Genomic DNA, 27,904 nt, shown 5'->3' on the forward strand with positions numbered 1-27,904 from the left:
ATTGACAGCTTAGCGGATTAGCGCTATTAGCGGTTTAGTGGCTTTTAGTGGATCAGCTGATAAGCGGCTTAGGAAAAGGGGGGGAACCCGCAGGAACTCGCAAGACATTTCATCTTGCGAAGCAAGCCCATAGGGAAATTCGTTTTGCGAAGCACCTCCAAAACGGAAAATCCTTTCGTCTAGCGGGTTTTCCGTCTTGCGAGGCGTTCGTCTTGCGGGGCACCACTGTATATGTCATTCTCTTTTCATAAGACTGCTCTCCAAGAGGAAGCACTACTGGAAGAGTAAAGTAGCGCTCAGCTGCTACAAAAGGAAGGTAGTTTGCCTGCGCTGAGGTTCCCCGATTCCCACAACATAAACAAAGCACAGGCTTGAAAAGGTACTAGGACCTCCCACCCGCACTAGAAGAGGGTAGCCATTACTGCAGAGTGGCAAAGCATGATGCAAGGCCCCACTCCATGTTTCCGAGTGATAAATACATTATGTACTACTGCTGGAAAACTTGGTCCTGTTTCTATTGGAAATTTAAACACCCAGGGGTTTCCTGCTGGGAGACGAACCCGCAAAGCTCGTTTTAACTGCCTGCTATTAATATGCACAAGCTATAAAGCAAGCCTCAAAGGCAGACAATAAATAGAAATTTGGGCATACGCTGCATCTTTCCAAAGTGTGCACACAAATATTGAGACTACATTCCCTATAAACATTTCTCTCTTCTGACTCCTACTACCTACACGGGTCGAATCCAATGAAACGTAGGGGGAAAATATTTTGCTCCAATACCAAAGCTTCTACAGACAATTGACAGCATAGTTTTGAGCTACACATCTGATTTATTATAGAACCATAGAATTGTAGTGTTGGAATGGGTGCTTGGGGTCATCTAGTCCAACCCCCTGCAATGCAGTAATCTCAACTAAAGCATCCATGGCAGATGGCCATCGAACCTCTGCTTAAAAATCTCCAGTGAAGGAGAGTCCATTCCACTGTCAATTATATGGGGCTTACGCAAATATTACGTTTAGACATAGATATCCAGGAAGCCCAAAAGTGGTGTCAACACATGGATCTAGTAGGCAAGCAGATACAATTCTACTTTGCCTCCTGATCATTGCCTGTGGTTAGCGTGGTCATCCAAACCAAGCGAAAGAAGCGCTTGCAGGAACGTTGAACAATCTGGGCTCTACATTTTGCCAGGACTCTTGAATCCGATAAACATTCAGACCGTCACTTTTTTTTCCTCCTTGGCAATCATTAAGTATTTTCATTTTAATAATGGGATAAACTTTACACATAATTTTTTTTAATAATAATAATATAAATAAATAAATAAATAAATAAATAAATTTTATTTATATCCCGCCCTCCCCAGCCGAAGCCGGGCTCAGAGTTATAAAAACATTGCAGCAATTAGTCATTCTGAAATACTTATTAGAACACATTCTGGCCTCCTGGTAGAGAATGCAAACTATTTTAAAAAAAAATATTATAAACTTATAAATGAAATTCTGGCTCCATCACGACCATGTGAGCTGGCATACACAGGTACAGATGGGTCCCCAGAGCCTGAAACCCTGGACAGCCACTGCCAAAAAGTGTGGACAATACTGAGCCAGTCGTGCTAATGGGTCCAATTCAATGTACCTAAGAGACTCCCATTATTTTCTTCCCTTGCAGCTATAAAAACTGAGTGTTAGTCACTTAGCAGCAGCCAGCTACAGTTATTCAATATTATTTTGATATCCTTTGCTTGACTGTAGTGGAGACCTACCAAGAATGTGCATCCTTACTTGCTTCAAGGCCCTCCATCAAACTTCAACAATCGAGATATGGAGCCAACACTGAAAAGGCTCTATCTGTGGGGCTCGTCCAATGGATGGGTGGAGTTGGGCTCCGTCTTTTTTAGTTTTATACAAACCTTAAAAGCTTATTTCAATATTTTTTATTATGAACTCCGTGAGCAGGATGCATACTGTTTTTAAACTGCTGCTGTTTTCAGTTTTATCTCTGGATTGTGGAAAAATTAAACAACTGTTTCTTTAAAACATAAATTGCTTATATTAATTGTTTTAAGTACAGTGGTACCTCAGGTTAAGTACTTAATTTGTTCTGGAGGTCCGCTCTTAACCTGAAACTGTTCTTAAGCTGAAGCACCACTTTAGCTAATGGGGCCTCCTGCTGCCGCCATGCCACCGGAGCACGATTTCTGTTCTCATCCTGAAGCAAAGTTCTTAACCTGAAGCACTATTTCTGGGTTAGCGGAGTCTGTAACCTGAAGCGTATGTAACCCCAGATACCACTGTAAAGGAGGGCTTGGTGGCATATAGATATTGGATGTAAGTATTTCATAGGGAGAGAAATCAACTGTCCCACATAATCACTTAACACCACCACCATCTAGACCTCCATAAACAGAAAGGCTTAAAATTTCCCTACAATAGTTGTTTAACTTACACACTTGAGTATCTATTGAAACAATGTGATTGCTGTTGGGGTTTCAGCATTCCTTTAGAGGGATTATAATCTGGATTGCCGATTTGCGTTGTTAATTGCATTATCGTAAAAGATACTATCTTATTCCCAATTTTTTGCAAGGAAACTCAAGGCGGCCAACTAATCATTAACACACACACAGAGAGAGAGAGAGACTGTGTGTGTGTGTGTGTGTGTGTGTGTGTGTTCTTAATCCCCAAACTGAAGCTAAATACATAATCAAAAATAATGACAACAAACTCAGAACAAATAGAACAATTCCAGGACAGCCATCAATTCATCACAAAATGTAGGCTGGGACAGGTATAACTATCCATCTGCAAGTGTTTTTGCTTGGCAGGTGATTCCACAGAGCGGACTCCACAGCAGAGAAAGACCTAAACATGGCTGATACCAACCTAATCTCAGAAGACGTCAGAGAACGTAGGCAGGAGCATATTGCTCGCCTCTTGCTGAATTGCACATCCTCTTCCGTTCCTTTTAATAGATTAAAATGGAAACCTACCAGCAAACTATTCAGTCACTTGCCCGATTTGAAGGGTCTGGAGCAGATGTACGTTGAACAGATGTAGCTTACAAAACGCTTCAAGGGGGCTTCTTCTCAGCTCTGCATTTGGTTCATTCATTCAAGTGACTTAGCTCTTCAAAGGCTCGCCTGCGTTAAGTGTTACAGCGATTCTATCCCGTTTGGATATTGGTACCTCTTGTTTCTAGATTTCCACAAACTGGTGCTTTCCTTTCTTCTTACGTGTATCTGTGTCAACCTTGAGGGACCATAAATGCTAATTATATCTGAAAACTTCCTGCTTGATTTCCACCCCCCATCCCAACCACCAGAAACACTAATTCCTCATCAGGCATTAATTCCTAATTAGGCGCTGTTATATATTTAGGAAGGTGATGAATGTCAAGGTATAAACTCCTTCAGCTCGTGCTTCAGAACACATATTTGTCCTCAGGTGCAAGTTAAGTGAATCGTCAAGAGGTTCTTCAGAACGAACAAGATTTCAGTTCAGAGACTACAGTGCTCGCTGGTACTCCAGGCTTGAAAAACACCTTCATTATCTTCTCCACGCTGTGGATCTCTCAGCAGCAAGGAATCAGGGATCAAGCTTCAAGAACGACTGTAATGGAGTTAGTTTGCTCTTGTAGCAAAAAGCATTAACACAAAGAATTTCTTCACCCACCACTCTGGTGTTAAAGTAACAACTGATGCAGAACACACCACCTCTGGGACGGTGCCTTTAGGACACAGGTGGAGGAAAAATGTGGTTCTTCATGTCTTGTGGACAATTCTCATTATCCTTGGCCACTGGCCATGTCACCTTGGGCTGAAGGGTAGTGTTCGAAATTAGCAAGGCACCAGGAGCATTTTGCACCTGGCTTTTGGCCACTTGCGACCAAGTGAAGGTGCCTGGACGCCAGGATGGCACCTGACATCTCCACCATCTGGAGGTGCATGCCTGGAAATCCTTGGATCCGAACTGTTTTCATGGAATTCTACCTGTTATATTTCATCTGCACAATTGGAATGAATTTCTGGAACCAAAATGATTTTTTCTGAGCGGGAGCAGTCACACTTAAGAAAAAGAAATCAGAATAAGCCAAAATATGCATTGACCGCCCCTGGATCAAGGGACTTTTCTTATTTAACTTCTCAAAGCTCTTAAGTTAGCTGAAGGTGATCATCTGAACTAGTCAGATGTTTAACTGATGTTTATTTGGGGGGGAAATAAGACTTAAGAGCCATCTTGCCCCAAAATGTAAAAACTAGACATTCCATTTTGGCATCTCTAACCTTGGTTTAGTACACCCCAGGTAGTGTGGTTGCTGACCTTGAGCCAGACATCCTGGAGAGTGAAATCAAATGCGCCTTAGAAAACACTGCTAATAACAAGGCCAGTGGAAGTGAAGATATCCCAGCTGAACTATTTAAAATTTAAAAAGATGATGCTGTGAAGGTGCTACACTCAATATGCCAGCAAGTTTGGAAAACTCAGCAGTGGCAGAGGATTGGAGAAGATCAGTCTACATCCCAATCCCAAAGAAGGGCGGTGCCAAAGAATGCTCCAACTACCGCACAATTGCACTCATTTCACACGCTAGCAAGGTTATGCTTAAATTTCTACAAGGCAGGCTTAAGCAGTATGTGGACCGAGAACTCCCAGAAGTGCAAGCTGGATTTTGAAGGGGCAGAGGAACCAGAGACCAAATTGCAAACATGTGCTGAATTATGAAGAAAGCTATAGAGTTCCAGAAAAACATCTACTTCTGCCTCAGTGACTACACAAAAGCATCTGACTGTGTCAACCACAGCAAACTATGGCAAGTTCTTAGAGAAATGGGCATGCCTCACATGTCTCCTGAAAAATCTCCATTTGGGACAAGAAGCTACAGTTAGAACTGGACATGGAATAACTGATTGGTTCAAAATTGGGAAAGGAGTACAACAAGGCTATATATTGTCTCCCTGCTTATTTAACTTATATGCAGAATTCATCATGCGAAAGGTTGGATGGGATGAATCCCAAGACAGAATTAAGATTGCTGGAAGAAATATCAACAACCTCAGCTATGCAGATGACACAACCTTGATGGCAAAAAGTGAGGAGGAATTAAAGAACCTTTTAAAGAGGGTGAGAGAAGAGAGCAAAATATGGTCTGAAGCTCAACATCAAAAGAACTAAGATCATGGCTACTGGGCCCATCACCTCCTGGCAAACAGAAGGGGAAGAAATGGAGGCTTTCTTGGGTTCCATGATCCCTTCAGATGGTGACAGCAGCCATGAAATTAAAAAACCCCTGCTTCTTGAGAGAAAAGCAATGACAAACCTAGACAGCATCTTAAAAAGCAGAGACATCACCTTGCCAACAAAGGTCCATATAGTTAAAGCTATGGTTTTCCCAGTAGTGATGTATGGAAGTGAGAGCTGGACCAGGAAGAAGGCTGATCGCCGAATAACTGATGCTTTTGAATTATGGTGCTGGAGGAGACTCTTGAGAGTCCCATGGACTGCAAGAAGATCAAACCGATCCATTCTGAAGGAAATCAGCCCTGAGTGCTCACTGGAAGGACAGATCCAGAAGCTGAGGCTCCAATACTTTGGCCACCTCATGAGAAGAGAAGACTCCCTAGAAAAGACCCTGATGTTGCGAAAGATTAAGGGCACAAGGAGAAGGGAATGACAGAGGCCGAGATGGTTGGACAGTGTTCTCAAAGCTACCAGCATGAGTTTGACCAAATTGCAGGAGGCAGGAGTGCCTGGCGTGCTCTGGTCCATGGGGTCACGAAGAGTCGGACACGACTAAACAACGAAACAAAAACCTTGGTTTAAGGTGCCATTTTGGTACCTAGCTTATATATCTGAGTTTCTAACGCTACTTATGGGAGTTGGAGTCAATCTGCATCTGGAGAGCCACCAGTTCCTCACCCCTGAAGCTAGTTGTTCAGAAACACACACACATCTGCAATTTACATTGGGGTGGAGGAACTCCAATTAAAGCAAATGGGAGCTTTTTTCCTCATGCAAGTTGCAGGTGCTGGGGCTCGATTTAGACCAAGGCTCTGGCATGAGCTGGGGAGGGTGGATTAAAGCCACTCTACCTCCACCCACCATGGTCCCAATCCAGAACAGGGACTCGCTGTGTCTGCAGTTTTCAGGTCTGTTTGTTCCTCTTCTGCAATGTGATGAACAATCCGGGGTGGAAGAAGAGGGTGGGATCAAGGAAGAGAGGCCACATGGGCTGAACAAGAACTCTCTAAAAGCTATCACCTTAAAGATTTAACGTATTTATTGAGAAATGCTCTTCTTGGTTCCTGCAGGAGCCAGTTCTGCAAAGTTTAGTGTTATTTTTCCAAGAATTTTGTTGTTGTTGTTGCAAAGTTCAATGGTGAAAACGTATGTTTGAGGAACATGCTCCCTCCCTCCCAAGACCGAATTGTCACTGGAGAGTAGAAGCAAGAGAAGCAACTGAACCACTTAAACTCTTACATACTGTGATTTCGATTAAGAGGCCGATAGGAAGAAGCACCCTCTGGACTGGTCATTGATCTGGTTCAATTCCAGGGCATTTAAGCACCACCACATCCTTAACTTTCCTTTAAAAGGGGGGGGGGAGAAAAACTTTCGTGGTACCTGCTGATTTGCTTACAGAACCACAGCCTCTCTAGACTGCAGGAAAAGGTGTCTTCTTAAAAGAACCGGCTGAAGATGCTTGGCTGATCAGCTGCCCCCAATGATGTCAAGGAAACATCATTCACAAGCACATTGGAAAGCTATGCCCAAGTTAGGCAAATGGAAATATCTTGGGGATCAACAAGTGGCTGAACAACAGCAAGCAAACAGTAGAAAGAAGTACAAAGGGCAAACAAGCATTGAAATCCCCTCAAGGACCTGTATTAGGAGACTGTGAAAAACTCCAGGAAGACCTATCTAAACTGAGAAAACAGGCAATGAACACATAAATAACAGCCAAAATGAATAATGCGCACTAATACCCAAGCACCTGAGTCTGATACAATCTGAACTGGCCATAATTGCTGAGGAAAAGAATGTGGATTCGTGGTGTAACTGTATGTTACACACAGTTGTATGTTGCATATAGTAGCACTAGTGCAATGGGGCTGTCCTCCCTGCCCTGTATCTGCTCTTAGGGATCTGGAAAGCCCCCCCCAGAACAGCATACAGGGGAAGGAGAGGTTTCATTCCATCTGACAATCAGAAATGCTTGACCTGACTGAATGGTCTTAATAGTGTAATGTTTAATTCAACACTAGGTTGGGAGTTACTAGAAGAGGCAATGTTCGAAATTAGCCAGGTGCCAGGCGTGTTTTTCACCTAGCTTTCAATCACTTATGGCCAAGTGAAGATTCCTGGTCGCCAGGTTGGCACCTGACATCTCCACCATCTGGGGATCATTGGATCTGGGCTGTTTTCACACTCTAAAACCCCATCCTGCAGAATTCTATCTGTTATATTTTATCTGTACAATTGGGATGAATTTCTGGAACCAAACTGATTTTTCTGTGCAGCCTGAGATGGAACAGTCACCATTAAGAAAAAGAGATCAGACCAGGCCAATACATATGGTCAAGGGACTTTTCTTCTTTAAGTTCTCACAGCTCTTAATCTAGCTTCAAGGTGGTCATCTGAACTAGCCAGATGTTTAACTGAGAATTGATCAGTCAGTCCGTTATTTGAAAAATAAGGCTTTAGAGCCATCTTGCCCAAAAATGGCAACTAGACATTCTGTTTTGGCGACTGTAACCCTGGTTTAAGGAAGCCATTTGACACCTAGTTTATACATCTGAGTTTCTAAAACCGAGAAAGAGGGATTGGATAAAGGAACATAATCCGTGACCAGAAGAGAGAGACAGTGGAAGAAGACTGGAAAAAATTCAAAATCTATCTTAAAAATTGTTGTAAAATTTCGGAATGTTAAGATGTCAAGGGATTGGATATAAAGAATTACAGCTGTAAAAATTGAAATTTAAAAAAAGCCTTAAAGAGAATTAAATATAAAAAGGGATGAAGGATTGCTAAAAAAATTTAAAATAAGGATGCAGTGAAGGGGAGGTTTGGGGAAGTCGTGTTATGTTTGTCTGTTTTTTTGTTTATGTTGTAAAATTAATAAAAATTATTTAAAAAAAAAAAAAAAGGATAAAGGAACATAAGGCCTTCAACCAATCATGTTGAATTAAGCAGGCCTAGAAAGAGGTTGGGGCTCCTTTCAGGGACTTTCAAGTTTAGGAAAAATATACATTATACTCTTTATTTTAAAATAAATAGAGTCCACCAACCCACCCAAAAAAAGCCATAAAGGGGTATAAAGTAACTTAAAATGGGGTTCAGACAAATTCTTGAAGGGTAAAGCTATTGATGGTCACTAGGTGCATACTATCTAAAGTATTGGGAGGTGTTATGGCTCTGTATACCAGTTTCTGGCAACCACAAGTGGGGAGAGTGTTGTTGTGTTTGTGTCCTGTGGGGGGGGGTGTCCCATAATCATCTGGTTGGCCATGGTGAGAATGGGATGTTGGACTATTCAAGCTTTTGACCTGATCCAAAAGAGTTATTCTTATGTACACCACTGAAGAACAATGGGTAAACCAAGGTTCACTGAACCCTAAACACTCTATTATATTTATTTTAAAAAACAACCTCTGTTGAGCTGGTGCCTATTAAAAGGAATAAGGGAAGAACAAGGCTGCATGAGGAGCAGGTTCAATGGCCTTGGTACCAATACTGAGAAGGATTCACCCCGTGTCTCATGACCCTCCACTCTTTCAACAGAGAGGGTACCCATCCATCTACCTTCATTAGAACCTTTGTGATTTTTCTAAATTAAGAATGGTGTACAAATGAGCCTAATAAAGCAAGTACATTCCTCCAGTCCAAATTAAATTTAAAAATATAGTCTTTTATCCCAATCTAGGTCATTAATAACCTTCATGCCATTAGGCTGGTCACATGAACAAACACAAATTTCAAAAATGGAAATTCCCACCAACACGGCAGAGTCCAAATCCTGACATAATTTAGACTGACATCTGAACCATCCACCAAGTATGGTTTGTTTGCTTGTTTCTTTCTTACCTTCCTTCCCAAATCGTTCTCAGTGGTGGCTGGCGTCACACATTTCAGGTGGCATGCGCAGAGTCCTCCTCTGGCTGCACTGAATAAGCCGCAAGGAGCATTTTGGGCTCCATTATCACAGGTTATTGCCACCCACGTCTGCCTCTGCAGAATTACTTTCAGGGGGGGAAACAAAACCTGAAATTGCTTTTATCTCCTTTGCCAAATGCAAAACTCAGAAGGAAGGTCATATGAGTTGAAGAGAGCACACACTTTTTATACAGAGGTTCCCAGGTTCAGGCACCTCCTGGTTAAAAGGACCAGGTAACAGGTGATGGGGACGAATATCTGCCCGAGATCCTGGAAAAACCACTGCCAGCCAGACAACAACAGACTAAACTGACAAAAGTCTCACGTGGCACAAAGCAGCTTCCGACATGCCAAACTTTTTATTAAATTTATATGATCATCTATCGATTAAAAAAATCTCTAGGCACGTTACAAAATCAAAACCATTGTATACACAAATTACAATAATGAAAATAACTGAAGTCTCACACCACCACAAGGCCTTTCCTGGTGTGGATGGAATAAAACAGCTTACGGCTCACCTTAGAGCCACACCAAGAGAACATCATTTTTTATTATTATTATTATTACTTATTTCTAGAGAACATCATTTTTTATTATTATTATTATTACTTATTTCTAGACCACTTCATATTTTAAAGAAATGAATCTCAAAGCGGTTTACAATATAGACATAAGATTTACAGTGGTGCCTCGCAAGACGAAAAGAATCCGTTCCACGAGTCTCTTCGTCTAGCGGTTTGTTCGTCTTGCGAAGCAAGCCCATTGACGGCTTAGCGGATTAGCGCTATTAGCGGTTTGGCGGCTTTTAGCGGCTTATCGGCTTAGTGGATAAGCGGCTTAGAAAAAGGGGGGGAAAGGGGGGGGGACTCACAGGAACTCGCAAGACATTTCCGTCTTGCGAAGCAAGCCCATAGGAAATTCGTTTTGCGAAGCACCTCCAAAACGGAAAACTCTTTCGTCTAGCGAGTTTTCCGTCTTGCGAGGCATTCGTCTTGCGGGGCACCACTGTATTTAAAACCATGTTAAAATAACGAAGCCTAAGGTTTGTTTTAAAATGAGATTTGGGGGGTGTACAGCCAATTCCCCATCAGCAGTTACAAGAAACACAGCCCAAAGATTTACAGACTGCAAGAGAATTAAGCCCCAGTAAATAATAATGATTTGTAGCATTAAGTCTTCATGAGAAACGCATGGGTAGCAAGGACAGTGCCAGAAGCACAGCTAGCGATTTCTCGTCTTAAGCTGTTGCTGGACTCCAGATCCCATCAGCCCCAGCCAGCATGGGCAACAGTCAGGGATGATGGGAGTTGTGGTCCTACTACATCTGGAAGACAACAGAGTCCTCATCCCATACCTAGGAAACAACAGAGCCTGGTAGGCATGATGGCTATGCTGAAAACACATAGAAATCTCACACAGCTTTGGGTTTCGTTCACAATACACACTTAAGGCACATAGCTTTCCACTATGTGCCCTGGGAACTGCAGTTTGGTAAGCATGCTGGGAACTGTAGCTCCCTGAGAGGTTAAGCTACGAAGCTTTAGGGAAGCTGTGGCTGTTAAAGTAGCACAAATATGCTCTAAATGTATTGCGCTCATGTGGTGTTGGTTGAGACTCAAATTTTGGTGGATCGTGCTAACCAAGTTCTAGGTAGGCTGCTAAGTTAAATAAAGGAGTTTTCACCCGAAATAACTCACATTACTCAAAAAGATTGGACATACGTATGGCAAATACTTGAACTAAACTATGCCCCACTTCTACAGGGACCCAAGAGAAATTCTGCCACTCTATATCGAAAGTAAATAGCCTTTCAATCCCTATTCTGAGTGCAATGAATCATTCTGAGAAGGTAGAAAGCCCTCATGCAGTAAGCTAACCAAAGTTTTTCACGGCCGGACGTGATCCATCAGGGAAAAAGAAGTGAGAGAAAAGTGGCTGAATTGCTTGCAACATACTTAAGCCTCTCAACAACTGCTTCCATCGTTTTAAGCAGCACCATGAAAACGGCATTGCAACTACTACCCATGTATAACCAAAGAAAGCAAGAAATCTACTAGTGAATCTCTGGTTGATTTGCAGCACCCTCCTCTCTCTCCTTTTCTATAATGTCTATTGGGGAGATGTGCAATAAATCAACAAGGGTTTCCAATTATCAATTGTTGAATAACAGCAACACCAAAAAGGTGTTGTCGTCCCCCACCCCACAAAAAAAAAAAAAGGCTGCTGACACAAAGAAAGCTTTTGGGGAAAACCTGGAATGGATTTTTGTATGAAAGGATTGGGAGCTGTGATCTAGTGTTGAATGGGATCCAATTGGTGCCACTGTGCTCATGCAAGAACTTTAGACCCAGCAGATGTCTCTGCAAATGAGAATGAAGGGGTTTTGGGTGGGGGTTTTTTTGCCTATTTTCTGTTCCCTCCAACACCCCACCACCACATCCCACTGTGTTCTGTAGGGTTCCCTGGCAGTCAAGACCTTTCTTGGGTGCAAAAACTGCTTCTCTTCATCTTTGATTCTCAAATGTGTCTGCTAGATCAAAAGCCCTTCTATTTGCCCTTAACAAAGCCAAAGGCTCAGACACCAGGAAACTTTAAAACTATTTAAAAATACCACTTTTACATTATTTTTTAAAGAAGACTCTATAGATAGATAGCAATGCATGTCTTCAGCAAGCCTTACATGAGGCACGCCCCAAGGAAGATTATATTTTAATGTCTCCTGGATTTTATGGAAGAACTCTGAAATATGCAACTCTATTAAATTCATGAAGCCAGAAAGTTTCAGCTGTTGCTCCACAAAGGATGTATTGCCACACAACGGAAGCCTCCTCTTTCGCCTTCAGCAGCTGTCAAACTCTTCCCTTCATCTAATTTCTCTCTCCCCTCACCGAGAAAGTCTCTATCCTTTGAATATGTCTCTACATTGGCTCCCTCTTCCCTCCTGGATTAAGTTTAAAGCTTCTTTTATTTTGCTTTAGTGCCTTTGTAGTATCAGCTGTTAGCGTTTTCTTCTTCCTCATTTTGGCATTATTCTCACTTCATCATATGAGAAAGATGCCTTAAGAGCAGAGGTGTGTGGAGTTTGTGGCCCTACAGATCAGCCTTTCTCAACCCTGGGTCGCCAAGGTCTTGTTGGACTACAACTCCCATCATTCCCTAGCTAGCAGGACCAGTGGTCAGGGATGATGGGTGTTGTAGTCCAACAACATCTGGGCTGCTCTAGATGTTGCTCAATGCCTGCTCCCATCAGCACAAGTCAGGGTTCATAGAATCATAGAGCTGGAAGAACCATGAGGGTCATCTAGCCAAACTCCTTGCAATGCAGGAATCTTTTGCCCAACATGAGGCTTGAACTCGCAACCCTGAGATTAATGGTCTCATGGTGGGAGGGGGGAATAACATCTGGAAGGCTTCAGGATTCCTATTCCCTGCCTTATATCATTGCTACAGCCAGCTCAGTGTTTCCATCTCTGACAACATTTCCCCAGGGTCTTGAGAATGGATCCTTCCCAGTCTCACTGCCTGACCTTCTTTCCACTCCAGCCCCACAGGTACTAATAAACCATAGTCCATGAAAACAAGACCAGATCAAGGAAGCACCCAGTATCACTAGCATTCAGCGTGACTTGAGGTCACACAATCTAGGTCTGCAATGCAGGCAGGCAGGCAATTGTGTGCAAAATTCTAGGGGTTCCAGGCACTTAACCTGGGGTTCACATTTCCATTTGGAAACGAGGCACAGCAGAGATTGGGGTGGTTTATTTACACATATAGTGGTACCTCGGGTTAAGTACTTAATTCGTTCTGGAGGTCCGTTCTTAACCTGAAACACCACTTTAGCTAATGGGGCCTCCTGCTGCCGCCGCGCCACCAGAGCACGATTTGTGTTCTCATCCTGAAGCAAAGTTATTAACCCGAGGTACTATTTCTGGGTTAGCGGAGTCTGTAACCTGAAGCGTATGTAACCCAAGGTACCACTGTATATACAACCTGAGCCTACGGCGGAGGTGAGCACCTAGAAAGGAATGCTGTGATCACCAATAGTCAGCATGGATTTCTGAAAAATAAGTCATGTCAGACTAACCTGATCTCGTTTTTTGACAGAATTACAAGCCTGGTAGATGAAGGGAACACAGTGGATGTAGCCTACCTTGATTTCAGCAAGGCATTTGACAAGGTGCCCCATGATATTCTTGTAAAGAAGCTGGTAAAATGCGGTCTTGACTATGCTACCACTCAGTGGATTTGTAACTGGCTGACTGACCGAACCCAAAGGGTGCTTATCAATGGTGCTTATCAATGGTTCCTCACCCTTCAAAGGGTGCTTATCAATGGTTCCTCTTCATCCTGGAGAAGAGTGACTAGTGGGGTGCCACAGGGTTCTGTCTTGGGTCCGGTCTTATTCAACATCTTTATCAACGACTTGGATGATGGACTCAAGGGCATCCTGATCAAATTTGCAGATGACACCAAACTGGGAGGGGTGGCTAACACCCCAGAGGACAGGATCACACTTCAAAACGACCTTGACAGATTAGAGAACTGGGCCAAAACAAACAAGATGAATTTTAACAGGGAGAAATGTAAAGTATTGCACTTGGGCAAAAAAAAACGAGAGGCACAAATACAAGATGGGTGACACCTGGCTTGAGAGCAGTACATGTGAAAAGGATCTAGGAGTCTTGGTTGACCACAAACTTGACATGAGCCAACAGTGTGACGCGGCAGCTAAAAAAGCCACTGCAATTCTGGGCTGCATCAATAGGAGTATTGCATCTAGATCAAGGGAAGTAATAGTGCCACTGTATTCTGCTCTGGTCAGACCTCACCTGGAGTACTGTGTCCAGTTCTGGGCACCACAATTCAAGAAGGACACTGACAAACTGGAACGTGTCCAGAGGAGGGCAACCAAGATGGTCAAAGGCCTGGAAACGATGCCTTATGAGGAACGGCTAAGGGAGCTGGGCATGTTTAGCCTGGAGAAGAGGAGGTTGAGGGGTGATATGATAGCCATGTTCAAATATATAAAAGGATGTCACATAGAGGAGGGAGAAAGGTTGTTTTCTGCTGCTCCAGAGAAGCGGACACGGAGCAATGGTTCCAAACTACAAGAAAAAAGATTCCACCTAAACATTAGGAAGAACTTCCTGACAGTAAGAGCTGTTCGACAGTGGAATTTGCTGCCAAGGAGTGTGGTGGAGTCTCCTTCTTTGGAGGTCTTTAAGCAAAGGCTTGACAACCATATGTCAGGAGTGCTCTGATGGTGTTTCCTGCTTGGCAGGGGGTTGGACTCGATGGCCCTTGTGGTCTCTTCCAACTCTATGATTCTATGATTCTATGATTCTATGGTTCACAGCATCAACACCCCAAGGGCTGTTGTTGTTTCTTCCACAACATCTGCCTTGGATTCAAAGATAAATCAACCATCGTGCTCTGAACCTCATTCCAGCTTGCCGCCTTTACCAGTCTGAAACCATTTTTGTCCTCTAAAGCACATCACGGCCACCTCTAAAATTCTACTCCAAATTCTGCCTTTGTCTTCTATGAGCTGGAGGAGGTGCCCTCACCCACTTGCCCTCGGGCACAGAGCCCCCTCACCTTGGCTTTCCTAATGGCTCATCACCTTATCTTGTTCTTCTGATGGCCCATCACCACCTCAGGAAAAGGACCAAGCTTACATTTTAACATTTGCTGAATCCAGGAGTGTGTGCCACCCAGAAACTCCTAACATGGGGGAGTCTGAAATGCATAGCACAGGGGAGTTGGGCACCCACAAACTCACAATATATAGCTGCCTGTGTCTGTGGAGAGAAAAGTATCTCCTTTATGGTACTCACAATAGCACATAATCAATAGTGCTCCAGGATCAATATATAATAACTATAATGCCCAGATTTTATCCCAAGCAACCACTGAGCAGGCACATCAGAACCTGTCTCATATCGCCTAGTATAGGAACCCTGACTTGGTCTCTTTCTGAAAGCAAGTGTTCTTGGGTAGGTCTAATGACACAACACTGGGAACTTCAATGCTTCCTTTGCCACTACATATTCAGAGTTACACCATGGATTCAAGTAAGGCAGGAAACATGCGAGTTTTTTGGTGGAGGGTTAGTATTCAAATATGGGTTTTCTCAATTTTGTGCGGTATTACCATTTTACTGGTTAATGCCATTGTTAGCCACAGAATGAAGACTTGTAACTGGTGGGTGATTTGAGTCTCTTGTTATTCCTGGCGGAAGGTCTGGTTTTCAAAGTGATAATAAGTTTATGTACTGGAACGGAGGTGCCCTTCTGAAGATCTTGAAGGAAAGGGTTCCTTGTGTGTAAAGTAAACTAACCATGACACTAGAAAGATGGATGACTACTTCTCACCATCATCAGAACTGGGTATAAACCATATTTAACAGAGTAACACAGAAAAATAGTTTCAACAAGATCAATGTCTGCTGGTATTTTGAAAGTTATTAATCCAGACACATTAATTTCAGAAGCTGGCTCCTTTCATCAAAACTTATTCAGAGAAGAACTGGTGCATCTACGCAGCCTGTATGACGATGACAGCAGTCAGCGGGAGTTCCAAGTGACAGAGCCAGGATCGGGAGCCTGTAACCCTGCAGTTCTTGTGGGACCACAGCTCCCCAATCCCTAACCACTAGTCATGCTGGCAGGAGCTGATGAGAGTTAGAGACCCAAAACAACTAGAGAACCACAGGTTTCTCACTGCTGTCAGCACTGGGAATCTAGAAAAGCAGGCAAGCTTTACTTCGCAATGTATTTATTAATTGCATTTGAAGCAGCTGTTTCAAGTATAGCATCAAAACTAGTGTGGTACAACGGCTAGAGTTTTGAGCTTGAAAATAGGAAACCCATGTTGAAATTCCTGCTCCATGAAACCTTGAACAAGTTGCTGTCTCTGTCTCTCTTTTTCCCTCCAACCACAGTGGTGAGTTGCTGATCCAAGTTTCCTGGAGGAACAGCTGATACAAAAATCAAAATAAATAAATCAAAATAAATGTCACCTGGAGTTACCAGTGGCTTCCAGCAACAGCTCCAAATCAATGGACCTGTGTTCATTCACATTCTCTCCCCCAACCTCAGTCTTAAGGGTTGATCTCCCAGCCAAAATTCCACTTCCTCCAAGAAGGCTCTGGGATGAGTAGTTAACTCTGCAGTATGGAGATAAATCAGCTGACTGCAAGCATCTGCAAAGATTGTGGAGGTAGTTCTGCTTCTTCTTAGAGGGGAAGCCCCCTGGAAGATATTGCTGGTCATCTTCAAGAACTTCCTGGTGGGACCTGCAGGCTTTCTTCCTCCACTGCAGTGCATGAAAGGACACAGGGAGAGATACGTAGGTTTGGGGACAGAAAGCAAGGCCATCTCAATAGTGGTTTGTAGGCTGGGTAGTTCCTTCCTAAGTGAGATTCAGAGCACTTCCTCACTAGTGAGGGCAAAAAAAGGCACTAGTGAGGGCACTAGTGTATGGGCAAAAAACTTGTATCTTTGTAGGGGTTTGGAACAAATTGTGGATAACTGATTGTTCCTACTTTTTTTAACCCTAGCTTCAAATACATTGGGATGAGGGAGTTTAAAATTAATACAAATTAACTCTCCGTTTTTAAAAGGCTGTACAGGGAAAATTAAAATTATGCTCTTGAATAAATGGTAGGTACCTGCATTTCAGGGTTTGTTTTCAAAAACGAATCCACAAGGACCCAATGAAAGTTTCATGTTGGCATTTCTCTCGCGCCTGCCATGCGGCATTTACACAAAGTCTCTTTGAATACGTGCAATACTTTCCGCTAGTGGGGTGGAGCTATAAACTCAAGGTACAGTCCTGGTTGTACCCTAAACATTGATTGTTTTTGCTGCAGCAACATTTTAAGTTTCGTTTGAGGAAAGACAGCAACACTTCTGTGCTTTCCTACCAAATCCAGCCATATGGAGTAGAGTCTGCAGTAAGATCCAGAATTAGCTCTGAGCATCCTTAGGAGATTCTTTCGAAAGCAAGGAAGGACCACTCCAGAATTCTACACACAATCTAAATTGCTAGCTAGAACGGCTCTGTCAAACAAGGCTGACACTATTACTCCCTTCCACAATCCCAAGAGGCATAAAACAGTAAATCCCAGAAGAAAAGGCACTGGCATGAAATTATTACTGAAACAATAATACCATATATGTGCATGCAGACAAAACCACACACCTTAAAAGGCTACCAATGAATTTACCATGATGGGAGTAAAATCAGATATAACTATTCTAATGTTGGGGGGACCCCCAGTCAGAACCCCCAGACTGAAGTACTTTAGGGTTTCCCGTAATGAAGAAATTCTTATTTAAAAAAATAAACCACTTGGCTGCAAAAGAAAACTTTGTACCCATTTTATAGGTGCATTTCAGAGAACCAAACCTCCCATCGACCACTGCTACCCAATGGGCTAGCTCAAGCTTATTTCACCACCGCTGGAGAAGGGAAAGCAAGGTCACACTCTGGCACTTGCTAAATGACCACATCCATAAAATTCCAGCTGATTGCACAGATCAGGACCGCATGCATTCTATTTTGTACCCTTTTTATTTTATACATGCACAGGTCCTATTTTATGCCCACGTGTGGGTGTCTACTGCGCCTGGAGGTGGAACAGGTGTGCGCGCTGGGAAAGGCAGAAAGCCACAGCCTTCTTCTGCTTGCGGGGAAGTCCATGCAGACTGACCCAATGGCTACAGCCACGGACAGTGAGGACAACAATCTCACTTTCCACTGGCTAAGAAATCGACTAGGCTAAAAGAAGCCTGTTGAAAAGAGCATGGAGAGCGCCACTGAGTCAAGACACTGAGTCACGAAAGGTCATGTCAAAACATTTCAGGAGGCAATTTGCGAGCAGCCGGCTTTGCAACTCTAGTTTTGTTGTTGTCGTCTGCTGCTGCTTATGTAGACTTATGTTGATTTTAAGAATAGCTGGGATCCAAGCCTATATTATTATTATTATTATTATTATTATTATTATTATTATTATTAGAACCCCATAAAGGGAAAACAAAACTTAAGAGCACATTGTGCTATTTAATTCCAGCGTGAATATTCCAACCGCTCCACTGCATCATGCCCTTTCCTTTAACCAACAGCCTCTTTTCCATCTCGCCTCGTCTGTATGCATTGCCATGTAAAAGTCACTTGAGGGTACGGAAATAATTTGCATGCATTCAGGCATTCTGAAATGCATCCTCAGCACAGAACCCCTGTTTCCTTTAACAAATCCCTGCCGGTTTCGGAATTTTCATTGATGCTCTTCTCTATAAATTCATCCCTGGTCATTGAAGGATACAGCTCTCAATGGCTACTACTCACAATGGGTATATACTTCCTCCAGATCAGAGGAAGCATGCATCTGAATGCCCGTTGCTGGGAAACAACAACGGAAGAGAATTAACGTCTCCATGTCCTGCTCGCGAAGCTTTTCAGAAGCATCTGCTTGTCTTGACCAGTTGTGTAAAAAAGGGATGTTGCACTGGATAGGCCTTCGGCTGGATCCAGCCCAGTTCTTAGGTGTCTTACTACACACTGACAATTACTACAGAATTCCTTGCTTTTAACCCCGTGATGTGTTTCATACCCACTGATGACTAGATGGCAATAACATACACATTAATTCAACTGAAATGTCTCGTGTATGGCAATCCCAAATCGTCTGCCTATTTCACTTCCAGAATGTCTGTGTCCAGCTGTCACAAAAGATCTGCCTTCCTTACTGCTGTATTCCAGGAAAGCTCTGGATGTCAGTATCCTTCCTCACCCACATGCTGGATTGGCTCCTTTGCCACCATACGCAGAACATGTTTAATGTTCGGTGCTACTGAACCAAAAAGCATTTCACTAACATACCATACAACAACAATGAACGCAGCTTGCATTTAGAAGCATGTGCAAAATCCTAACTACGAAGATAACTTTAGCTGCCTAACCTCAAGTAAGATCACTGTTTCCATTATTAACCAGTATTCTCAGGGGCTTCCCAACAAGACCAAGAAACCACACGTTCAGACACGAAAGTGATTTTGCCTCGTACGCTTAATGTCTTTCCTATAAACACTTTAAACTAAATGCACACATGCTATATTCACAATCCAGAAAATCCAGAAAATGTAACTTTGAAAAACTGCCTTCTCTTATTTTAAAGAGCTAAATATATGCCAATTCAAAACCATAAGCTGGACCTTAGTGATTCAACGAGATTGTGGGGTGGGGAGGGAGGAAGACATCTGTAGATGAAAATGTGTTCATAGGTTGCAATTCAGCTATCGTACACCCCCAGTAAGTATCTGAAATAAGCATTTTGCACTAAACAGCCAGGGTCAGAATCCATGTTGAAAGCCATTCATAGTACTGCAATTCAACAGCATATGCTAGAATAGAAGCTACACCCCTTTATGGACCGTACTTTAGGATTACAATACCACTGGTGCGATCCTAGCCTCAAAGACGTCAAATTCAGCCACCTAGGTCAGTAACAGGCAAAATAGAGCCCAAATGCATCCCTTAAAAGTAGTATAACACGTAATGCTTTTCTGTAAACTCATTGATCACAATGCACAACGTTCAGCCATCGCCAAGAGACTGACAACTCTTCTTCACTCCTCACCCTTACATACACACACAAATATGCAAGCATTCAATATCCTTAAAAAAAAACCAAAAAACCCCGATGCGTTGCGGATCCTTCCCATTCTGCTACTGGGAAATGGTAAGAGCAAAGAGGCTTAACTACAGCTTGAAGCAAGGGCTCCTTCAGCTGGAAGCCCATACAAATCCTCTATCAGCAATACCCTGGTACAACACTATGGAGACATGACCAGAATGCTAAGCGAACGACGATTTTCCAAGTTTAATCATACCTCCAAGCATTATCTAAATACACATCTCTCTGACTGATCAGTTACTGGCTTTTCCTTCCTGCCTTACTGGGGGGGGGGGCAAAAACATAGCAGTTACTGCTTCTAACAAAAGATTTCATCTGCAGAGGAATGACTCAGGATAAAACTTTTAAAAACCCCATTCCCTTTCGTTACACTACGACATGACGTAATCATACACAAGTTAACATTCCCCACATGTTAGAACCATGCGCATCTAAAAAGCACCGTGAGTTGCAAACGGCAAACCAATTCATAATGTGTAAAGGCCATAATAGATACCTTTCTTTCTGTGTCCTTTACAGAAGAGCTCCTTCTTCCGCACTGGCTACAAGGCTATTCCTATGAAAGAGCACACAGACACACAGACACACACAAGCGTTTTGTTTTTTTCCAATAGGAGAGGATGCACGCACCCATATTACAGAAAATTTATCCTGTATCTTGTCCTAGAGCTCTCCCTCCACTTGCAACTGCAATGTTCCCTTATCCTGCATGGCTGCTACCACTGATTGAAATTCAACATGCAACCTACTGCAAGCATCAGTGCAGTCACCGTGAAGCAACCAAGCCAAGAAATAAAAAGGTTTAGCCTGTGGGAACATGCAGAGTGGATACAACAGGAGTTTGCCACAAGTGAATTAAAACAACCCCCCATCCCAATAAAAGGTTTGCAAGGCAAGACACTTCCCCTTTAAATACCTACGGCCCGCCCACACGGACTGCATATGGAGGGAGTCAGAAATTAAGAGAGCATTCTGCATTCAAACAGCACATCAAATGCATGCAGAGACACCTTTAAGGCACAGCAATGGGAGAGGAAGAGGAGAGGGGGGGGGTCGAAGCATGCTTCCTTCACCAGCAACCCACATATAGACATAAACCATTCTGAATTTATTTATTAAGAAAAGACTTACTGCTCTGATCCACTTTCCAACACCGAGACGTTAAGGTGTGTGTTTTTTTCCCGGCCTTCCAAAGTAGTCTCTCTCAAAGAGCAATAATGCACACCCAGGCGCGCGCGCCCCCGTCTCCAAAGCAAGCACCGGGGCAGGCTGAAGCGGCGGGGGTGGGGTGGGGGGGGCGAGGAGCAATAGCAGCAAACAGCTGGAAGGATGAACTTGGGAGATCTGGAGATCTGAGCAAAGCCAGTGGCTCAGAAGCAAGCATTTGCTCCTGGCGTCGAGAGCAAGAGCAGCGGCAGCAGCGAGCGAATGGAATCTACCTCTGAGCCCCAGAAGCCTTTTCCCTGGCAGTCAAAGCATGGAGACCGAATGGGACTGAGCAACAGAAGCCGCCGGGTCCCTGCATAGTCCCCGGGGGCAGACCCCCTTGGCGGGCAGCTGCCTCGAGCGGAATGAGGGGGTGGGTTGGGGGGGGGCGCCAGAGAGGGAGAGCGAAGCAACAGCCGCGAAGCGGGAGAGGGGGGCGGGCAAGCGGGCGTCCCCTCGCGCGCCCTCAGGCAGCCCCGACGGCTCCTCGCGCGCTCCTGCCCGCCGCGGCGCAGCCCAGCCTGCCGACCTTCCTCGGCTCTCGCCCGGCCAGCCCCTCGCAGCAGCAGCAGCAGCAGCAGCAGCTCCAGCCCAGGAGCCGAGGCGGCGCCACCATGAAGGCTGCCCGGCCACCCAGCCGCCCCTCTCCTCCTCCTCCTCCCTCACGCCCCCTTCCCTTTTCCCCGCGGAGGCTCCGGAAAGGACCTCCGGCATCCACCACCTCCTTCCCCTCACAGCCTGCGCGCAAATGCAGCAGCAGCGGCGGCGGGAGCAGCCAGCAGACCAGAGGCGCCCCCCGCCCGCCCGCCTCACACAGCACACACACGCACCCCTGCGCGCGCGCGCACACACACACACACACCCCGCCTCCTCAGCCGGAGGGGACCCCACTCGCCTCCTCTGCCCGGACTCCGCCTGCGCCTCGAGGGGCGCAACAGCCCGGCTGCCCTACCTGCTTCCTTCTCTCCTCTCCCTGCGCGAGGAAAGGGAAGGGAAGGGGAAACGGAGGAGAAAAGAGCCGTCGCTACCAGCGCCGCCGCCGCCGCCGCCTCCTGCTGCACCAGCAGCAGCCCCGCCAAACGCAGCAGCAGCAGCAGCAGCCGCCGCCGCCTCGCTCCGGCTGCCTGGAAAGTCCCTGGTGCGCTGCCCCGGCTCTCTTTCTCTCCCTCACCCCGCCCCGCACTTCCTCTCCCGCCCTCCCGAAGCCCAGGCTGGAAATCCCCGGCACGCCGCGTTCCCTTCCCCTCTCTCTCTCTCTCTCTCTCTCTCTCTCGCCCTGCCCGGCTTCTCGCAAGCACAAGCGCCAGACAGCAGGCGCGGCAAGCAGCTCGCCGTCGCAAGCCAGGCGGGGAGGGACTCCGGCAGGCGCGCGCCAGCCCCTTTTCTGGGCGGCCGGCGCAGCGGACTGGCTGCCTGCCCTGCCAAGCAAAGAGAGAAGCAGCGGGGGGTGGGGGCGGGGGGAGGGGCGAGCCGCTCTTCCCGGAGGGATTTCATTCAATCCGTCTCGTACGATCCGGCCCGCCTTTCTCTTGCAGCAAGCGCGCGGGGAGGCATCGGGAGAGGGTGCCCCCCACCCAGCCAGCAGTAGGCCAGGAATGGCTTCAGGGGCTGCGCTTTTTCCTCTATTATACACACACACACACACACACACACACACACACACACACACACACACACCGGGATTTATAAGCCTGGTGCTGTGGAAAGCCGATGGCGAGCGTGGCATCTCTGAGCATGTGCTGAGCGCTGCGCCCTCCTTGCACTGGGGACCCGGTTCCTTGCAGGCCTGGTGGTTTCCAGCGCTATGCAGTCGTTCCACTGTGTTGCTCTTGCACGTTGGTCTTCCGGTCCTTAAGGTAAACGGGGAACTGCTTTCCGCAGTTTGGGAGGTATTTTTCTGTGTCTGTGCATCCTGCTGCATTCCATTCGCACTAGTGGGTGTGACCCACTAGGCAAGGAGGCGAAGAAGGGACAATTCTGAGCATGCTCCTTTTTAAAACAAAAACAAAAATACACAACAACACACGTACACGTACAAAACCACAATTCTTCAATTTGGACTAAAGTGCTTTTTAATTTACCAAGCCCCACTGCACATTGTGGAACCTGTTCTGAACAAGCAGACATAGGTGTGTGCTGTAAACGATTAAATAGGCATAAATGTGCTGGTGAGTTTGAGTTGTTCAATTGTTCCAAAGTGAAAAGACATCATTAGTTTTGGGGTGATGTAAGCATGATTCATAAGAGGCACCCACTTAGATGTCCCTTCATTCTCACCCAGAAAGGGCATGCCTCTTCTATGACGACACTTGCCATTTGCAGTTTGTATCGAAAATAGTTTTCCACCAGTTACTAATCTAGCCCAACCTTCGCCAACTGGGTGCCCTCCAGATGTTTAAGACCACCACAGCCATGGTGATGGAAGTTGTGGTCCAAAACATCAGGCAGAGATACCAGGTTGGCAAAGGTTGGGCTAGCCAATGTTTCATCGCTCCTTATTTTCCAGTCGAGTTATGTGGAAGCAGGGCAGTCATTACTCAATGGCACACAATATGTTTCAGAACTGAGCACTGAAATTTGGGTTCTGGGTCTCAGGTGGTGTAGTCAGCCTAAGCAACAACCCAAAATGTCACACTTATGGCTGGGCTAAAATCACACTCACAAGATCCCACCCCCAAATATTGTCCTCTTGCAAAAACTGGGCCAATCTGCTGCTGCTTTCAAGACAATGGCAGAATTTCTCTTGATTTTTTTAGGAGGGAACCTGGTTTACCGGGTCTCAACAGGAACTGTGGCTTTCAGGAAGTAGCAGAGAGTGCCTTGCACCACTTCCTCCTGGCGACACTTCCCAGAATGCCTTGGCCAGCGTTGGCCCAAGACATATTGGCACCCGAGGTGAACCACAAAATGGCGCCCTCTGCCCGCCAGAGAAGAAAGGGTGAGTTAAGATCTACATCAGGGACAAGGGAGCAATAAATATCTGATTGGGATCTGCGAATCTGCCCCTCAACCTGAGGCAGTCACTGCACCTTGCCTCATGGATGTGCCGGCCCCAACTTTGGGAACAACAGCATTCTGGAAACTTTGGCCAACCAAAAGCTGAGCCAAGAGCCTTGTGCCCTCTGCAATGAACTTTTTTTAAAAAAAGGGTTAAAGTGAAGGGGCACAGAAAACCCTTGGCCACCCTGTGATATTAAGTCCAGTAAGCAACAGTCCCCTTCTGAACACTTTGAAGAAATTCCTTTCTCTACTCCCAACCCCTTTTCTGTAGAGAGTTTTGTTTAGTTCCCCACCCACCCAACAAATGGATGAAAAATATATTTTTCCTGCAGTTCACTACATGACAGTGACGGCAGGGACTACTGATTAAGTACACGTTCGTTCGCAATGTCTCTCTCTAATATTTTTCTTACGACGTGTAACTTTGTGATCGGTTGGGTTGCAAAAGTACAACAAGCTTATGCGCATTGTTGGGCTTGCATCCCACACATCTCATGTGTTGTGTTGTGCTGTGTAGGATGCTCTGCCAGTAGTGTGTGGTACCCTCCAGAGATGCAGGTGAAAGGTAAGGAAAGAGGCAGAGACCAAGCCTGTGAATACATTATTATTATTATTATTATTATTATTACCATTTATTCATCAGCTGTCTTCTAAACCACCCTCTTGAAAGTGATTAACGCACAAGGTGATTAGAAACAGTGAAAAACACAGGAGCAACAGATGCATTTAAAATATGACTAACGAGTGGACCCACATAAAGACCCGTTCATCCAACGGGGGAGGCTGTCAGAACGAAAATGTCCTGAATTGTTTCCAGGAAACGCTGCTGGTGGTTGCCTGTCAAATCTTGACAGGAATGCTGTTCCACAAAATGGGGGTCGCCACATTAAAAGCCCTGCACAGAATTACTGCGGAACACACTTCTGAGATCTTTGGATCTTGCAGGGGAATCTCTCCCTCAAGACCACAGCAATCTACTGGGTATATAAGGAGGAAAGTCGATCTCTCAAGAAACCTGTCCCTGAGCTGTACAGGGCATCATATTATAGGGCCAACAACTGGAACCTGGCCTGGTTTCAGATTGGTAGCTGGTGCAAATCCTGAAAGCAAGGTGTCCTCTGCTGGTGGCAGTTTGCCCCCAGAGGCAGCCAAGCCACCATGTTCTGCACCAGAGGTATCCTGTAGGGGTTTTTTGTGTGAAATATGTGGTTTGATGCATTCCCCCCCCACACACACACCAGCTAGCTTCGGTCCAGACTAGCCTTATTCAATCCAAATTTGGACTGAATAATTTGCAAATTTGCAACACCAAATTTCTCTTCCATGGCGGGAGGCGCACGTCCTATGTGTCCTCTGTGCACATGCACAGATCATAGAATCTTAGCATTGTAGAGTTGGAAGGGACCCCTGGGGGCATCTAGTCCAACCCCCCGTGATGCAGGAATCTCAACTACAGCATCCATGACAGATGAGCGTCCAACCTCTGCTTAAAAACCTCCAAGGAAGGAGAGTCCACAACCTCCCGAGGGATGAAAGCGATGCCTAAATTTAAATACTTTCCAACAGCTCGGGTAGTGAAAATAAAGGTGGCATCATGGAGGACAAGGCTATTAATGCCTAGCGTTCACAGTCGGAGGCTGCAATGCTTCTGAACACCAGTTGCTGGAAACCACAGCTCTTGCACTCGGGTCCTGCTTGCAGCTTTCCTGCAGGCAATCTGGTCAGCCACACTTGCCAGAGTGGTGCATGCTCTAGTTATCTCCGGCTTGGACTACTGCAATGCGCTCTACGTGGGGCTACCTTTGAAGGTGACTCGGAAACTGCAATTAATCCAGAATGTGGCAGCTAGACTGGTGACTGGGAGTGGCCTCCAAGACCACATAACACCGGCCTTCTCGGTAGTGGCGCCTGCCCTGTGGAACACCCTCCCAGCAGATGTCAAGGCCATAAACAACTATTTTACTTTTAAAAGACAACTGAAGGCGGCCCTGTTTAGGGAAGTTTTTAATGTCTGACGCTATATTGTTTTTAATATTCGGTTGGAAGCCGCCCAGAGTGGCTGGGGAAGCCCAACCAGATGGGCGGGGTATAAATTATTATTATTATTATTATTATTATTATTATTATTATTATTGGCTGCAGGAAGCCGGCCAGCTTCCTGGGAAGCCGGCCAGTGTCGCAGCAGGCGGTCCCTGTTCTGCTCTGTGCACGGGAGGCGGGCGGCGGGGGCCCATGGGCCGGTTAAACAACCCCCATGGGCTGCTTGTGGCCCATGGGCCTTAGGTTGCTGACCCCTGTTGTAGCCCATAATACGAAGCTCTGGCTTCCTAGCTCCAAGTGCCTGTAGGCTTAGCTTTTCACAAGTTTGCTCAAGAAAGGAGACGAGGTGGGTGGAGGGATGGGGGTAACCAGCCAGGCAAATCGAAGCGGACAAATATATCTCCACCCACTAGGCAAGGGGCAACATGGAAACATGGCCAGGTGCACAGCAACACACAAAACTGAACTGAAACGCAGTGAGGGGGGCAGCATGCTAGTCCTACTGCAGAACAGGACTTCTGCACTTGAGAACATAGGCAGGTTCCACTGCTAGTCAGTGTAGGAAATATGGAGCTAGGTAGACCAATGGTCTGACTTCAGACCGGCTTCCTAGGTACCTATAATGGTAGTTGGATTTCGTTTGGTGCTTGGCTTAGCGTCCCCATTTGAGTGGATGTTGCCTTGAGGCCGATGCTGAGCTCCCATCTCTGGTTCGCATTCCTCGTGCCACCCCCTGCCATGAAAACCAATGTGTGCACAATCACTATGGGACTGTTAAATTGTGAGCTCAGCTGGACTTAATGGCTAGCAAATTTGCTGGTGACTGTAAGCTTAATATGTAGAATTATTGTGCGTATGAAAAATAAATGAAGTGCATGTTATTATTTAGAAAAAATGAATCGAGGGAGACCTCGGCCTTGTTCTCTTTGTTTTGGTTCATGCTATTTCAGCCTGCAGGAGAGGTCTCATGTACGCCTTCTACCATATGAAGAAACTCCAAAGCCATACAGTTCTTCGCCTACAGAAATACAGAAGTCAAGGGGGAATATTCTGGCCAAACCTTCTTCCCAATATACTCGTATGCAGGACCACTCAATCATAAAGAGTCTCCATCTGCAATTTGAAAAGTATAATCCAAAAACAGGATCGTCATCACTTTGTCTGGTGTTTATAAGGACTCCAGTATCTCTGTAAAAGGAGGAACATGGGATGATGATGATAATAATAATAATAATAATAATAATAATAATAATAATAATAATAATAATACCCTGCCCATCTGGCTGGGTTTCCCCAGCCACCCTGGGGGGCTTCCAACCGAATATTAAAAACAATGCAGGGTTCCAAAAAAATATTAAAATACTGTAATACATCAAACATTAAAAGCTTCCCTAAACAGGGCTGCCTTCAGATGTCTTCTAAAAGTCTGGTAGTTGTTGTTCTCTTTGACATCTGGTGGGAGGGCGTTCCACAGGGCGGGCGCCACTACCGAGAAGGCCCTCTGCCTGGTTCCCTGTAACTTGGCTTCTCACAGTGAGGGAACTGCCAGAAGGCCCTCAGTGCTGGACCTCAGTGTCCGGGCAGAACAATGGGGGTAGAGATGCTCCTTCAGATATACTGGGCCGAGGCCGTTCAGGGCTTTAAAGTCAGCACCAACACTTTGAATTGTGCTCAGAAACGTACTGGGAGCCAATGTAGGTCTTTCAAGACCGGTGTTATGTGGTCTCGGCAGCCGCTCCCAGTCATCAGTCTGGCTGCCGCGTTCTGGATTAGTTGTAGTTTCCGTGTCACCTCAAAG

General features: G+C 45.4%; 2 protein-coding genes across 3 annotated transcripts in view; one reads left to right on the top strand and one right to left on the bottom strand.

Moving 5' to 3' along the window:
* TRAF3 (TNF receptor associated factor 3) overlaps nt 1–22,161 on the bottom strand; it is a 102,904-nt gene extending 80,743 nt beyond the window's left edge. The window contains exons 1-2 of one of the 2 annotated variants that reach the window (XM_081861928.1): nt 22,019–22,161; nt 20,357–20,416 (exon numbers count right to left, since the gene is read on the bottom strand). The gene's annotated coding sequence lies outside the window, so the exon portion shown is untranslated. Of the gene's footprint in view, nt 1–20,356; nt 20,417–20,991; nt 21,371–22,018 lie in introns of those variants that run through there. The other variant, XM_081861927.1, reaches the window with a different exon arrangement.
* On the top strand, nt 20,239–26,121 carry LOC309350257 (uncharacterized protein; the record flags this gene model as incomplete). Its single annotated transcript, XM_081877109.1, has 3 exons — nt 20,239–20,243; nt 21,687–22,922; nt 23,823–26,121. The coding sequence occupies 2 exons, from the start codon at nt 20,239–20,241 to the stop codon at nt 22,753–22,755; spliced, it is 1,074 nt and encodes a 357-aa protein (XP_081733235.1). The 3' UTR covers nt 22,756–22,922; nt 23,823–26,121.
* Between the last annotated feature and the right edge of the window lie 1,783 nt (nt 26,122–27,904).

Source organism: Podarcis erhardii (genome assembly GCF_964252035.2).
Source record: "Podarcis erhardii genome assembly, chromosome: 1".
NCBI classification, from domain to species: Eukaryota; Metazoa; Chordata; class Lepidosauria; order Squamata; family Lacertidae; genus Podarcis; species Podarcis erhardii.